The 15,345-nt window shown below is 44.4% G+C and overlaps 3 protein-coding genes across 6 annotated transcripts; 1 reads left to right on the top strand and 2 right to left on the bottom strand.

Moving 5' to 3' along the window:
• Positions 1 to 2,921: 2,921 nt before the first annotated feature.
• LOC115758737 lies at positions 2,922 to 3,473 on the bottom strand. The gene is made up of 2 exons (XM_030699487.1): positions 3,347 to 3,473; positions 2,922 to 3,274 (listed from the first exon to the last, which is right to left on the bottom strand). Exons 1-2 carry the CDS (start codon positions 3,368 to 3,370, stop codon positions 3,068 to 3,070), a joined length of 231 nt encoding a protein of 76 aa, XP_030555347.1. The 5' UTR covers positions 3,371 to 3,473; the 3' UTR covers positions 2,922 to 3,067.
• A 4,267-nt stretch (positions 3,474 to 7,740) lies between these two features.
• LOC115758782 lies at positions 7,741 to 11,433 on the top strand. Its single transcript, XM_030699553.1, has 5 exons — positions 7,741 to 8,200; positions 8,266 to 8,460; positions 8,600 to 8,731; positions 8,797 to 9,088; positions 10,646 to 11,433. Exons 1-5 carry the CDS (start codon positions 7,877 to 7,879, stop codon positions 10,846 to 10,848), a joined length of 1,146 nt encoding a protein of 381 aa, XP_030555413.1. The 5' UTR covers positions 7,741 to 7,876; the 3' UTR covers positions 10,849 to 11,433.
• Positions 11,434 to 11,527: 94 nt separating this feature from the next.
• On the bottom strand, positions 11,528 to 15,322 carry LOC115758595 (39S ribosomal protein L13, mitochondrial). Of its 4 annotated transcripts, XM_030699315.1 has the most exons (7): positions 15,190 to 15,303; positions 15,010 to 15,133; positions 13,573 to 13,823; positions 13,366 to 13,514; positions 12,542 to 13,280; positions 12,151 to 12,479; positions 11,528 to 12,092 (listed from the first exon to the last, which is right to left on the bottom strand). In XM_030699315.1, the coding sequence occupies exons 1-7, from the start codon at positions 15,211 to 15,213 to the stop codon at positions 11,630 to 11,632; spliced, it is 2,079 nt and encodes a 692-aa protein (XP_030555175.1). In that variant the 5' UTR covers positions 15,214 to 15,303; the 3' UTR covers positions 11,528 to 11,629. The 4 variants fall into 4 exon arrangements, with proteins under 4 accessions (XP_030555175.1, XP_030555177.1, XP_030555176.1 ...); XM_030699317.1 differs by lacking the exons at positions 15,010 to 15,133; positions 15,190 to 15,303 and adding an exon at positions 14,044 to 14,119; XM_030699316.1 differs by lacking the exons at positions 15,010 to 15,133; positions 15,190 to 15,303 and adding an exon at positions 13,942 to 14,100.
• Between the last annotated feature and the right edge of the window lie 23 nt (positions 15,323 to 15,345).

Below are 15,345 nucleotides of genomic sequence, written 5' to 3'. Positions count from 1 at the left end.
TGCACGTCGCCTTCACACGCCCCCCGTTTACGAGCAGCCCGCCCCGCACGCTCAGCTCGCAGCAACGTGCCGCGAACGCGTGTGTCTGCCTAGCCTATCTCTGTGCCTCCGTGCCACAGCCAGTGTCCGTGAGTGCGTCTATATGTGCACGTGTGTGTGTGTGGGCAAATGTTGAAAGCAGCAGCATGGCCCGAAAAGACAGCACAAAAAACGTTGCATACTTTCGGGCGCACTGAATAATGATTTTTGTGTGCCCGCTGCGTGCGGTGTGCAAATAACAAATGGAATGAAAAATGCAAATTGAATTTTCGCCAAAAATCTATCATCAATTTCAAAATGTGTGAACATCTGCCGAAAAATCCCAAGGAAAGTCCAATAATTAAATGTGTGAAGTGACAACAAATAATAAGTATATTAATAAACCAACGAAATCAAATCATAGAGAGGAAAATATGCAGGCAGCCAAGACGAAATCGACGCTAAAATACAAATCTGACATTGGCAGGTGCACGCAGCACACACTCACACACACGCACACACACACACGCGCGCGCACACACATACAAATGTATAACACACAAATGCAGAGGCGACAACAGCCTGCGTCCTGTGCCCAACATTTTGGCCGATGAATGAACTGACATAAAACTTGAAGAGCATAGCCAGAAAAGCCCACACATTCACACACACACACACACAGGCGCACACCCGCAAATACAATCAGAGCCACACATAGTCGCACACACACACACACAACATTGAAAAGCATATAAAAAGGCCATTTTCGTAGATTTCTGCGTGCCCTTGTCAAAGTAATAGAAATCGAAATAGAAACTTCCCCGGAACGTGCCGCGCATTTGCCACGAGAAAATCAGCAGCAGCTGCAAATAAATTTCACAAAACCAAAATAAGAAATCCAAAAATAAAAGAAGGTGGGTCAAGTGCAAAACTAAATTTTTTTTATTTAACTAGTTGTATACACGAAATGTGGCCGCTCACAACAAAATTCATAGCACGCTTTGCAGCGCGCTGTTGTTGTCCAACTAAGCCCAAAAATAGAGCAACGATTACAGCACACACACACACACACAATACATGAACATGCACACGCACACATGCTAGTACACATACACATATATTTACATATGCAGCGCAGCATAAATCATAAAGCTTTGGACAGCTCAAATTGTAGCCAAATGTCAATATAACACTTTTAAGTGGAGCCGCTGAGCATGAGTTGATGGCGTTGCTGCAGGGGAAGCGGGTGAGCGGGGAGCGCTAGCTGGCTGTTGTACATAGACCAGCCCAACGTGTTTTCTAACAAACAAAATACTCACACAAACACATAAACACTCTCACACACATAGAGGAAGTGACAGGCGGCTATGGGCTGGCGGGGCGACCAGGCGTGCTTAGGCAAACTCCTGTCTGCAGCAATTTCACTTCCTTGAAATCCATTGCCCAACAACAACTCACACTCAATTCTACTCACTCACGCGCTCTCACTCTATCGCTCTCTCTCTCTCATTCTCTCATTTTGCGCTGTGCCAGCTTACTATGCTGCTGCTGCTGGCTCTGCTGCTGCTGCTGCTGCCGCTGCCTCAGCCTCTGCCGCTCTGCTGCCAGTTCATTTGCTCGCTCTCTCGCTCTTGTTCGCTCTCTACGCAGTCGCTCATTTCGTTCCGCTCTTGGTTCGCAGCGCTCAGCTCTTGGCTCTGGCGCTCTCTCAAGCTCTTCTTCTGCTCGTATTACAGCTTTTGGGCGCTTGGCTCATTTGTTTATTTTTAGTTGCTGTCATAGTAGCTACACACACCCACCCACATACACTAACACACCCACACACACACACCGTTTGTATACCCACTTGTGTGTGCAATTAAGTTGCAGTTAGGCTTTGGCCATTATTAATACGGGCACTTGGTACATACGCTGACATCCAAAGTTATTCCAAGTTGCGCGTCGTCTAGCACTTGGGCATAACCAAAATTAGAAATGAAAGTGGTTCAAGGTCGCCCGAGGCACATGCAGTAATCAAATAGCTAAACGAGGTTATTGCACCGCCCGCTTGGGGGTCGCACACTTGGCCTAGGCCTGGAGAAAGGCTTGTGGGGGGGGGGGGGGGGGGGGGGGGGGGCAACTTGGGTCGCAGCGAGTCGAGAAACTGGCACGCAGCTTGGCCCGTTCGTCTCGGTCAGCCGGATTGGGCTCAATTTGGAATCCCGCAGCCACGTCGACAGTTCTCATTTAATGCCCGTATTTATGTGGCGTAAAACAAAAGCCAAGCGAAGATTTGCAACAAAAGTGAAAACGTGGCAACGGGTGACGGCGACGACTGGCTGCTCTGGGACGTTGGGACTTGCGTGTCGCGGCGTTTGCGTCCATGACATGTCGAGGCCTCCTTTGTGGAGCTCACGTGTCAGGTGAGTTCATGCCGTCCGCTGAGGGCGTCAGGAAGAAGGGGGCGCAACCGGGGCCGGGCCGGGGACAACAGCAACTGAGGTGTTCATTTCAGTGAGGCGGCATAAACACATAAAGCAATGATATGCATAAACCACACACACACAAGCTCGCTAAATATCCCGTTAGGAGAGCTTACGTAAGCAGCGTCAGCTGCGCCTGAAAGCTGCCTATAATTATTTCTAAGCACCTTTTTCGGGAATTAACAAGCGTTGGCAGCAGTTGTGATGAGTGCGTGCGAAGGCGCGAGCCTAATGAGTCCCTAATAGATCTGTCAGGAGCTATTCCCTTGGCTACACATATATATTTGAGAGCCTCTTAATCGCCAAGTAGCTATAAATTCATAAATTACATTAATTATACACACTCTGCATACAGATTGTTTGGTTCCTTGTGAGGGAATCAAATGAAATTATGTTTAACGTTTCCCCGATTTTCTGGGAATAATGGTTAAGCTGGGCACGTTTGATTTTACATTATATGTTATATTATATACGAAAAAAAAAATATGCCACAGTCAATTTTAAGAAACATTTAACATAGACATTATATTACTTTACGCCTGGCATAACGATCCCATGCATGTTGTCACCTCTCCCTAGTAGTTCGCCTAGGAGAAGTAACTGTTGCGCTGGACGCGCATTCCCGATGTTCGCGGCGGTATAATGTGAGGGAATGTTATATTCGCATTGGTCGTCATCGCCATTCCCACATTCTCCCTTGGATGTTCGGCTTTCCGGCTTTGTACCGAGACTCTCGGCTCGGGCGTCCGATAAAATTCAGTGGGCCGTATACGTGGATACAGCTCGCAGCTGTGCTATAATATACAATAATTTGATGCGTTCCAAAAGGAATATAAAACAGCTGAGACCCAGTCCAGTCAACTCACCAGTTCGAAGCTCATTTCAGGCATGCGGAATTAATGTGCCTCTATTATAATTTGCTGTCATTAATCTAAAAAAAGAATATATTGCTAAACGTATTTTTTTTTATTATATTTTTTTTTTTTATGTGATTTTAGGGTTTTTAGAAAAAGAGAGAGAAATATAAGTATAGTCCAGGAAATTCTGTATACAACTTTGAACGATGGGAATATACAAGGCATCGAAACTTCGAATCGAATGAGTTATGCGTCCAGGCTCACTTCATTTCTGATTATTGTCATAAGTGTTCTCATGTAGGGGCTATGAGAGAATTAAGACTGTAAGTCCTTCCCATTTTGGAGGATGAAAGGAAAGGAAGAATATTTATATCTTCAAGGTCCCTAAAGAATTGTAAGGTTCTTCTACAAAGGGAAAGCTCTAATAAGGACTTCTATTAACCTCAACAGCAGCAACGCCTAAGCTTCACTCTTATGGCTGGCCGCAGTTAACCTCGTTGGGTAGGGTCTCCTGCTGTGCTGCATTAATTACCCACTGGGAATAATTTTGTTTAAAGAAGGAGGAGAAACGAAAAAATCATTATGCATTATGTTTGTACAGCTGCTAAAGTTGCCAGCTGGCAGCTGGCAGCTGCATTTGTTGGGCCCAACGAGAATGCGCTGCAAAGTATGCTGCATTTTAATTGAACGTCGCAAATGGTGCGACCCGGAATAGTCGCCGGAAACGGAAGCCAATGAAGTCAGCATAAGCGTAAGGTAGCAGCATGCCAGCGACATTTGCCTGCTCCCTGGTGACCCTTGTGGCCGGCCCGCTGCTGCTGTCGCTTCTGCATGTCTGCTAATGAAATATTCATTCGTAATCGATAATTCCGCAAAAAGGCGAACGAGCAACGCGGCGGCATAATAAGCTGGCAGCGACAATCCGACAGCAACTGCCAGCTAAGCCGAGCCCCCGATCAGCCCGTCCCCTGGCTGGTGACCTCCACGCCATCTTCAACGCCAGCCGCATCGAGCGACGCCATTGAGAATTTGGGGCGAGAGTCAAGTTGTCTGCAGGCCACATGCCACATGCCACAGGCCACAGGCCGCTTGCCGTGCGACGCTCACCGCTCGCCGTTCGTCGCACAAAATAAAATTCCAATATTTTGGCTACAATTTATACGCAGTTCGGGGGGCAAAAGTCGCCGACTGGCCGCATAAATCGCGATGCTCCAAAGCATATTATGCTGCCTCATTGGACACATGGCGCATGGATGATAAGTTCAGGGGAATCCATAAACGGAGTTTTGAATTAAAAACGCTTGGAACTAGCATAAGTGCCATTGTTTAATTTGCTTAGGAAATATTTGGTGATCTGAGAGATAGTATAGGAGAGAGGTGGAAGGAAACTTGAATTCGGAAACTAAAATAATTGAATTTAAGACACATATTTAGGATAAGCAAAAGTTATGGTAACTGTATAAAATCACGTATTATTTAAGAACAGAAATGATATTTATGTGGCATATAAATTAATAATATTTTCTACCAGAATATTGGTCAAGGCTTCAAATTATGCCTGTGATTTTATCGAGCCATATGGATGGACTCTTTAGTGAAACTTGAAGAACTTAAAAAAAATAAAAAGTTTGCTTAAGCAAGCTGAAAACTCCAGACTTGTGTGATTGCATCTTACCCAAACCAATCAACTTGAAAGCTATATAAAATATTGCGTATACGACGTATTGTACAGCAAAATATTCAATTATTTGTAAGGAGAGTAAAATATAATGTTTGCCCATATGCATTTAAAACAATTTAGAAAGGAGCTCTTTGAAAAGCTAATCTTAAACATTTTCAATAAAAACCAAGAACCAATATAAAATTGAAAAAGAAAAGTACATCAATAAAACCTGTTTAACAAATATTCCATGCCTGCTCTTTGGAGCTTATCTAAAGCCATGATTTATCAGACAGAGTAATGCGTTTGGAAGTCATTGCGATATTAAAACACACACACGCATACACACACACATGTGTGTGTGCGTGTGTTTACTGGCTTGGCCCCACGCCCAATTGAAGCCCATTAGAAATTCTATTAAAAGTTATTTACGGTGCAACTTTCGGTCCATTGAATGCGACAAAGGCTGACGCTCGAGTAGTCCGCACTCATATGCTCGTATCCGCACACACATAGAAAGCCATGTACACGTAATATGAGTGCAAAACTCAAACAAAGGCCGTGGAGCAGGTCGGGCATTGTCTATGCACGTTCATAAATAAGAAATGTAGCAACGTTGGCACCTCAACCGAACCCAAACCCCTCGCTAAAGCCCAGCTGAGTGACAACCCACCTCCCGACCCACTAATTGCGGCACCTCTCCGCCCAATTGTTGGCCAAAGCCAGTCGAAGCGAATGAAGCATTGACAATAAATTTGCATGCGAAGCACTTCCGCTAGATGGCGGCAGGAGTCACCAGTCGGCGGCTCAGACAGGAAGCTCCAAGTGCAAGTCGGTTTATATGCAGATGAGCATAATTGATTTCAAATTGTGCAAAAAGCCTCGCCAGGCGGAAGGGGTAGCGGGCTTAGGGTTGGGTTCATTGTCTGTGGCTGAAGAGCTTAATGCTATAAGGACGATGCCTCAATAGATAGCGCACGTCTGCGTTGGCCACATGATGATGATGATGACGATGACGATGATGACGCTCACGATAATGAAAGATGTGATGAAAGCCAAGCGCACTCATTAGGCACTTGAAGCAGCCGCAGCTCAGCGCAGCAGATATGCAGCGATAACAGGCACAGATAAGCAGCCTGAGAGGGGGGTCTCAGACGGAGAAGCTGCGCCAGCCTCGCGCTCAAACTGGAGCAAGGACATCGGCGCTAGTAGCAGCAGCAGCAGCAACAACAGCAGCAGCGAAAGCGACAGCGACAACAACTTCGCATTCAAACAACGAGCGAGAGCACAAATGGTTACATTGCCTGTCGACTCTCGCACACACACATACACACACAGTCAATCTCACAGTTGCATGAAGACATATGTGCAGCAAGCTGGCAGCTAGCTGGCTGTGACATGCTCCCCGCAGGTTGATTGGCCAGCTGCAGCTGCCCGTTTGTTGTCCTGCTGCCAGCAGCAGCAAGTCCTTGTGCTGCAACAACAATGACAGCTGCTACCTTCATTTGTGTCCTGATTATGACAACTCAAGGAAATGGGGACTGGCAGCCAGGACGCCAGCCAGGCAGTCAGGCAGCTTTTGGCAGGGCCTGAAATGTACCAAAATTCTCCAAGGAGCTCCTTTCGAGCAGGCATCGCTCGCACACACTCACATCTGGCACCCTCATAAGTGCCGCTGTGTCTGTGTTAATTGCCTTGCTGTGTGGCATAAAAAATATAAAAGCCTTTGCATACGCGCAGGCGGCAGGTCGATTGTGGGCAAGCTGCAGAGGCAGGCCGGAAATCAATTTGATTTCATTTCGAGTTGGCAGCCAAACTGACAACAGCAGCAGCTCAGCTCGTATCACCGTAAAAATCAGACAAAATTAAAATGAACAATATATGCTTTATGGGTGAGGTTGACGTTTAAATGCTCTTGCATGGCAGTTAAGAATACTTCATGATAATAATCTGATCATTTCTATGACTCAATTCTAAAGAAAATGCTTTAAATGCTTAATATTTTAAATAGTTTTTAATAATTGAGATTAATGCGAATTTTAGTACTTGTAATTAAGATAAATACTAGCGAGATTTGAAACGAATCAATCTAAATATAATAATAAAGCAAAAGACTTTTTTTCGAATGAGCTAAGATTCAGCCTCTTAAGCTTAAGAGAGAAATCTTTATTTATATATAAATTATTTTTATTTGTCATAACTCATATTTAATACCCTGCCTTTTTTTATAACGAATAATGAATCTAAATTGGCTCTACATATTTTTCATCACAATGTATAGGGTATACATTACTTACTTAATTCTAAATACCTCCTTGTTTCTGTTGTGAGCCACATAAAATACTGTTTGTATAAGATAGAATCATTCCACATAAATCTTACATTTGCACTATTAAGTAAAATTTTAGCTAAGTTTTGGTCTCTAAGCGTAATTTGACATCCAATCCGTGCAGCTTATGCAAATGGCAGTTCATAGTTGGCGCAACTCTCTGTCCATAAAGAGTGTATAATGATTGGCATCTCTCTGGGGATTTGTTGTTGCGGCACACACGGCGTATGAGTGACAGTTCATATCAAATTACCGTTATGGTTATGCGTCTATGGGGAACTAATGAGCTACGGCGCGGCCGGAGAGGTCTTTTATCAATATATACAACAAAAACATAAGTGATTTGTTTTCTATTGCAGACACGGGCAAGAACGTGAGCAGCTCCAGAAGGTGACATACAGAGCACGAGAGCGAGAGAGAGAGAGAGAGAGAGAGAGAGAGAGAGTGGAGAAACGAAAGATATAGACGCGACTAGAACGCCGTTGGAGGCATCCAATTTTGCACGCCCAGGCCACGCAACGGTGATGTGGGACACATCCCGCAACGGGCAATGCAACAACCCCAACGTTATATACCGTCTGTATCTGATCTATATGGCACGGACGAGATAGAACTGCTGCTGGACGAGATACGTGAGCTGGAGCTGGAGCCGGTCTGCTGTCAGCTGGACGATGAGCAGGACTTTGAAATAGCTGGCAGCAGGGCCGGCGAGCTCTCGCTCTCACTCGAATCGCCATTGGGCACGTGCACCTCCTGGGACTCGCACGCCAACTACAAACAGCAACAACACACGCCGCTGCCATGGGGCGTTGCCCTACACTGTGATCCGCAACACTTGAAAACGCCTACAGGGATTGTGCGCATACTACTGGTGGTAAGCTAGCCCATCCGGTTGAATCACAGCAAAGTTAATGATGCGATTTTTTATTATCCCCGTAGTTATCCTCCGCCGTCTGTCTGGCCTGCGAATGCTCCGCGGGCACCGTACAGGTCGGCCTCTTTCTACTGCCACTCATCGGACGCCTGAGGCTGATGGTCTTCTGTGCGCTCTTCTCGCTACTCATCACATGCCTCATGATCTTTCTCGATATATCGCATATAGCGCTCATGTTCCCATTCAATTGGACGAAAGTGGTACGTGTCGCAAATTATCTCTACAAGAAAAAAACTTAAAATTCATATTTTATTTTCCTGGTTGGAGAAATTAATGTTTTGTTTACTTTTCCCTATTTTCCTCTATAATAAATATATGTTTGGTCAATATTTACTTCAGAATACGTGGATGTACCTGAGTATTGGTTTAATATTTATTTTGAGCTCCACGCTGCTCGTCCACATGGTGCTGTATGCGACCGAGTATACATGGGTATCCAAGCACTCCAAGGACACGTTACTAGCCACAGGCGTAAGCAGTGACAAGCCTGAAATCCTGTTCAGTTACCGAACTAATTATTAACTTCTTTTGCTTAGCTAATTGGCTTTATTTGCGCCTTGGAGGCGCTGTTGCTGTCGGGCATTGCCTCCTGGCCCTGGTCTCAGTATCGCCAGGTGCCCGACGATGCCAGCGAGCTGTTCATTGAGGATCGCGAAATGACGCCCATGAGTCCCATAAATAGCACTGATCTACAGCTACAGCCAGACACTGGGCATAGCCTGGCGCCGTTTCAGCACAGCAGCCAAATCAATGGCAATGCAACGGCGGCCGACACATACAACCAACAACAACAACAATCGTCCTATAATCAAAAGCCTTATATACCTGGTAAGCTGTTTGCTAAATATTACAAATAAAATTAAAAAACTCTGCGAGTTTGGGAGCTCTTGGCGGAAGTTTCTGACTAGGGGATACTCTGAACCCTCTTCTACCAACACCAAAGGCAGCTTTAGCAGTAATAAAAATAAATTTAAAAAAATAGTTACGTCGATACGACTCGAACTCGCAACAGACCGTGCTACTTTTAATTTGTTTGAATGCCGTATGATAGTAGGGATTCGTACGAATTCAAAAAGGTATAACATTTCAAAAACAGGATATATTTACCCGAGGGTTCTAAAAAAAATTGTCAAAAAAGTTTGTTTTTTTAACTTATATATGTTTATTGTATTGAATCAAAAAATAGCATACATTTTTATTACAAAACCGTTAACTTAGGTGGTATCTCGCAAATCCTGGTTGGCTCCTCAGGCTTTATCGTGGACAAACGTCAAAGCCGCCTTCTTTGAGTGAGGCTGCACCGTCACGTAGGTAGTCGGTGGGCTCTGGGGCTTCTCCTGTGTCGTGGTTGGAGGAGGTCTCTAAAGGATCTTTTCATGAGCCTTCTGACTACACACTCAGCGAGGTCTCTTGTATGGGTTGGCGAATGCTTCGACTCTGAGATTACTTGGCCAAGAGAGTCTAAAAAAATCAACAAAAAAGATTGAATATAGCAACGAAACGTTTTTTGGTCAACAACTTTTTCCAACCCATCAATTTTTAATTTCTTTGAATGCCGTATGATAGTAGGGATTCGTACGAATTCAAAAAGGTATAACATTTTAAAATCAGATTATATTTACCCGAGATTTTCAAAAAAATATTCAAAAAAGTTTTGATATTCCAACCTACCCCGGGTAATAGCTCTCGGGTAATAGCTCCGCGCGGAGATATGACGTTCCAAAACGACATAATTCCGCGCGGAGATATGACGTTCCAAAACGACATAGCTCCGCGCGGATATATGACGTTCCAAAACGACATAATTCCGCGCGGAGATATGACTTTCCAAAACGACATAACTTCGCGCGGAGATATGATGTTCCAAAACGACGTAACACCGCGCGGAGATATGATGTTCCAAAACGACATAACACCGCGCGGAGATATGACGTTCCAAAACGACATAACTTCGCGCGGAGATATGACGTTCCAAAACGACATAACTCCGCCTGGAGATATGACGTTCCAAAACGACATAACTCCGCCTGGAGATATGACGTTCCAAAAAGACATAACTCCGCGCGGAGATATGACGTTCCAAAACGACATAACTTCGCGCGGATATATGACGTTCAAAAACGACATAACTTCGCGCGGAGAAGAAGAGGGTATCCCCTAGTCGGGAGCTCTCGACTAAAGCCTCTTACTTGTTACTGCTGCTAAAGAAAACGAGCCCGTGCTGCAATTGGTGTTGGTAGAAGAGGGTTCAAGGGAACCTCCGACTAGATCCTCAACTTGTCTTTTGTTTATGCTTGTGTGGATATGGTATATTGTTTTCCACTTGAATAAAACCTAAACTTAGCAACTTACTAACAATTCACTCGCCTCTCGACTCTTTTCTAGCCAAACGACCCAATGAGCTTAACCAGCGTCCCACATTGGGTCACACACAAACCGCACGCATTAAACCCAATCAGCGTTATCGCGAGGGCTATCACTACCAACCGGTTGCGTCAACGTCCCGCCAGAGTCCCACATTCGTCGTAGGCGATGATCTGGGTGCCGGTCCATCCACATCCCGTTCCAATGATAATTCTAGTGCGTGATAGTTTTTATTCCTCAACGACATGAAATTTATATGAACACAAAAAGTCAACTCGAACTTTGTCCACTACATATTTCAACTATAGAAAAAGTTGAGGTTGCATTTGGGTCAATATAAAAGAAACAAATTGTTGATTAGTTTAAACAAAGAAGCAAAACTCGTCAAGAACTTTAAAAAGAAAACGCAAGCAAACAATAATAAATTTAATATCTGTGTGTGTGTATAACAAGGTAAATTACGAGCAGAACTTTAAAGAATTTAAACCAAGATGAACAAATTGTACGACAACTAAAAAAAATATAAAGTTTAATGGCATAAAGTATAATTGTCGCATAGGACTCGAAACTTGAACAACATTTGGTTAGTTGTACAAAATTTAATGTTAGTCAAAAAAGATTACTGAAAATAACCCTAATTTAAAGGTGAAGAAACACAAAAAAATTGGAAACGCTTTGGGCCAATTGCACAAATATATATATATATATATATATATATATATATAAAAGAATTCACAAAATTTTACGGCAAATTCGAATGCAGACAAGAAACAAATATATGAGATGCAAAATAAATTTAAAGAGTCGCCTACAATTGAGCATGGAAATGGAAAATCAACTTGTTATAAACGTAGTTTTGCTTATTTTTTAATAAAAACAATAATTCATGAAAATCCAAGAAAATATATACTGATGATTTTTTGTTTAATTTTTAGTCTTTTTACCAAAACGACTTCAAGTCAAACTTCACAAAATGCAATCAAAATTCAATTTTAATGCTGTGCTCTACTTTAAACCCAAATCCTTTTCGATGGTGTGCGAGCACACGGCCATCATTTGATCCTTGATGTTCAGAAAATTCTTTACTGCCGCCGGTTTGGCCTCTGGCCATTCGCTCAAATCCCGATAGATTGGACGGCAGAACTTCATGCGGAAATTTGAGTTGGCAAACTCAATAATCTCATCCAGGCGCTTGATGAGGCGTGCACGTATGATCAACCGATTGAGACGGAAACGCACCTCGGCGTTCTTTGATTGCCCCAAATTGTAGGTGTTCTCCAGCAGCTCGATTTTGCGCTCATTAAGCTCAACAATGTCCTTGCTCTCAATCAGTTTGCCCAAGAATTCAATAAGTTGGTGTATAGAAATGGGCTGCTTAATGTTCGCATCGTTGGTCAACTCATCTACAGTCTTGGTGCTCCACTTGGTGGCCAGGTCCTTGGTGACATTAGACAGGGATTCATCAAATCTTAAAATCAAATAAAATTAGTATGTTAATGCTCACACTCAAAATATGCACTACATACTTGGGTATAATGGGCGGCATGCCCTCGCTTTTCAGCCACAAATCCCAGTCCACCAGGCTTAGTTTATCTTTCTTGTCCGTATCCTTGAAATAGTCGTACAAGGCTCCCTTAAAGTCGTCCGTAACAATCGACTTGTATGCGAACTTCTTCAGGTAGTCACGCAGGAAGGGCTCGAAAACGCTTGGGCCACCAAGCAAATCCTCCAGATAGCGCAGGAATGTGGACCCCTTTATGTAGGGAACCGAAGAGAATGCATCATCAGGTCCGCAGTTGCTCAAGTCGACAACCAGTCTGGTTAGCTCCGGCGTGCCAGAGAGTTGAGTGCGTAGCTGCAAGTGGAAGTCAGAGATTAGATTGACTCATTATTGCATATGGGGCACACGTTGCTTACACACTCCTGTAGCTCGGTCAGATTACTGAGCATTCTGAAGTCCAACTCCTTGGCGCCCTGCATACGACCCACAATTTTTGACTCGACGAACACAGTGAAGCCCTCATTTAGCCAGAAATGCTCAAAGTTCTTATTGGTCACCAGATTACCAGTCCAGCTGTGGGCAATTTCATGGGCCACCACGTTAGCTAAAGATTTGTCGCCAGCAAGCAGCGTGGGCGTAACAAAAGTCAGGCAAGGATTCTCCATGCCGCCAAATGGAAATGATGGCGGCATGACCAGCAAATCGTACTGCTTCCACACATACGGGCCACACAAATCTGAAGCGGTCTTCAGCATGGTCGATGTTTCCGAGAATTCCTCAGCGCACGCATCAACAATGGCCTCCTCGGCCCACACATTTGAGTTGTCGCCCAAGCGACGGGACACGAGTTTACCAATGGCAATAGCCACCAGATATGCGGGTATGGGCACCTCCTGTTTGAAGTGGGTCTTGCCCGGCTCGTTCTTGTCAATCAAAGCACTCATCAATGCCGTCAGCTCAGTGGGATGTTCCACAACGGCGTTATAAGTAAACTTAACAGCGGGCGTATCCTGGCAGGGCATTACAGAACGTGCGTGTATAGCCTGGCATTGCGAGAACATATACGGATGCTTCTTGCCCAGCGTTTGGGCGGGATTCAGCCATTGCAGTCCACTTGCGTTGCTGGCCGTCTCGTAATCAATGCGTACGTTTAGGCTGCAATAAAGATATGATTATAAGTGCCATTATATACAAGTGCTGTAAAAAGATTAGCTGGCAGCTTATCAGAACGCCCGATCACCTGCCCTTCGCAGTGCCGGTTGGCAGCTCCAGCGTCAGCTTCTGGCCCATATCGGGCACTGGATCGCTGATGAAGTAATTAATGGGCAGCTCAGTGCCGCCGGCCAGTAACGTGGCATTCTTCACGTCTATATCACGAACATCCAGCAGCTGGCAAAATAAAAACCTATTTATTATACGAAAGAGTGTCATTACTTGATGTACTCACAATTTTCTCTAGGTTGCTGGACAGCACATTGAATTTGTGCAAGACACTGCCGCGCAGCTTGGTGGACTCAAAGTCAACTTTCCAATTAATAGAGCTGTGCTCGGTGGTTATCAGCTCCGGCTCTGAGTAGGAGCTGGGATCAACGTTGCTCAAACGACCCATATTACGTTTTTGTAACTTATATATTGGCAACAGCTGCGATTGATGGAGCTCTGGCTGCAGTTGTGTCGTGCACAAGGTTCGTCTGGAGACTGCAAACAAATGGAAAGAGTAAGTAATTAGCTTTACTCGAGTGCCCGATAGGTGTGATAAGACAAACACGGCCAACGCCTGTTAGGCGAATACTCTGTAAAATTGCAAGAATCTCACCAACTGACGGGCTTGCAGAACACTTAAGACGCAATAAAGATGATCACAGACCACAAAAATGCGAGGGCGTTTCTTAAAAAATGGCGAAAAAGCACAACTCACTGTTGATGCCGGCAGCAGAAAACAAAGTGCTGACCAGGGCTGCAGCTATGCTATCGATACAAATATATCGATATGTACAGCATACAAAAATTATCGCCCCGATTACTTTGCTCTCAATATATTGTATAAAACAAGTTGCTTCGATCTGTCGAAGATTATATGCCCCTGCGTTATGATATGACTCTAGTATAAAGCAAGGCGTTTTAAAAAATGTCTGTGCGTTATACTTTCTGTGACCTGTTGGAGATACCCTTTGCAAGGGTATTTAGACGCAACGAACACATTTGGAAATAACAATATTATATTTTGCTTAACAGTAAGTCTGATGCCTGCCTTAACGCAACACATAATCCTTGGGATAATCCATTATGGCGGGGAAGTTCTCCAGCGTTTCCTTGTCTATGTGATCCAATCGCTGGGGAACTGTGCGCGGCGTGCGTATTTGATTCGTAACATTCGCCAAAAGGTCCTCAGGCACTTTGTCGTCGGCAAAGAGATGCAGCCGTTGCATCGTATGCCTGCGCTGTAGATTACCCGTCATTGAGTTGTACACAGCCTTTTTCATAACCATGGTGGGATCCTTCTCGTGCAGCTGCCAGGCCAGCGTCCAGGATGCGCCACCCGGATAGCCAGTGTGGTGGAAATAAACGCGCTTAACCCATTCATCGCCAGGCAACGCTATCTCTTTGGTGTTGATCAGCACCACATGGTCGCCGCAGTCATCTGCAAATATAGCTCAGATTTAGTCTTGATTGGAGCATATTATGTTAAGCTAACCTAGAACTGGTCCCGGCTTGAGAATTCTTCATTCACTGCGAGCACCTATCACGACCGGCAAACGCCTCACAACAACATAAATTGACACTCGCGCCGCTTGTGACGTAACAAGCGCATAGAATTTCGCGTATTTCCATAGTTGTTCACTTAAAACTATTACAAAAGTACCTAATTCTGGCTTCTACTTACTCATAGGATGGTAGATTGGTTTATGCAGGCCCATTAGATGTGTTTTGACCAGTTGAGCGGACTCAAAAGGATTTTGCCAGGTGCAGTCATATATGTGCCATGTACGCGCAAAAGTTGCCCATTGCTGTAAGCAATGTACTTGTTTTATCTATTAAGGATATAAGTTCCATCAATACAAACCTGTACGCGCTTAGCTATCGACATTGTTGTTAATATTTTATGTAAGAATTTAAAACAGGCATAAAAACAACTTCAAAACTTATTTACGTGCCTGACACGTGAAGTTGGCTGTGCGCAATTTTTAGCTCGCATGCTGCTGACAGCGCGCATTTGGCG

Source organism: Drosophila novamexicana, unplaced genomic scaffold, assembly GCF_003285875.2.
Source record: "Drosophila novamexicana strain 15010-1031.04,08,12 unplaced genomic scaffold, DnovRS2.1 tig00000193-arrow-pilon, whole genome shotgun sequence".
In the NCBI taxonomy this organism is placed as follows: Eukaryota; Metazoa; Arthropoda; class Insecta; order Diptera; family Drosophilidae; genus Drosophila; species Drosophila novamexicana.
Note: the sequence above shows the minus strand (reverse complement) of the source record. Positions and strands in the feature narration are given on the sequence as shown.

Bases quoted from the DNA above. Each gene is read 5' to 3' on its own strand.
- LOC115758737 (XM_030699487.1), bottom strand. From the start codon at position 3,370: ATGCCTGAAATGAGCTTCGAACTG. The intron at 3,275-3,346 runs GTGAGTTGACTG...TGTATATTATAG, and splicing joins CTGAAATGAGCTTCGAACTG to CACAGCTGCGAGCTGTATCC.
- LOC115758782 (XM_030699553.1), top strand. From the start codon at position 7,877: ATGCAACAACCCCAACGTTATATACCGTCTGTATCTGATCTATATGGC. The intron at 8,201-8,265 runs GTAAGCTAGCCC...TTATCCCCGTAG, and splicing joins TTGTGCGCATACTACTGGTG to TTATCCTCCGCCGTCTGTCT. The intron at 8,461-8,599 runs GTACGTGTCGCA...TATTTACTTCAG, and splicing joins CATTCAATTGGACGAAAGTG to AATACGTGGATGTACCTGAG.
- LOC115758595 (XM_030699315.1), bottom strand. From the start codon at position 15,213: ATGTCGATAGCTAAGCGCGTACAG. The intron at 13,515-13,572 runs GTGAGTACATCA...TTATTTTGCCAG, and splicing joins CCAGCAACCTAGAGAAAATT to CTGCTGGATGTTCGTGATAT. The intron at 13,281-13,365 runs GTGATCGGGCGT...TCTTTATTGCAG, and splicing joins ACCGGCACTGCGAAGGGCAG to CCTAAACGTACGCATTGATT.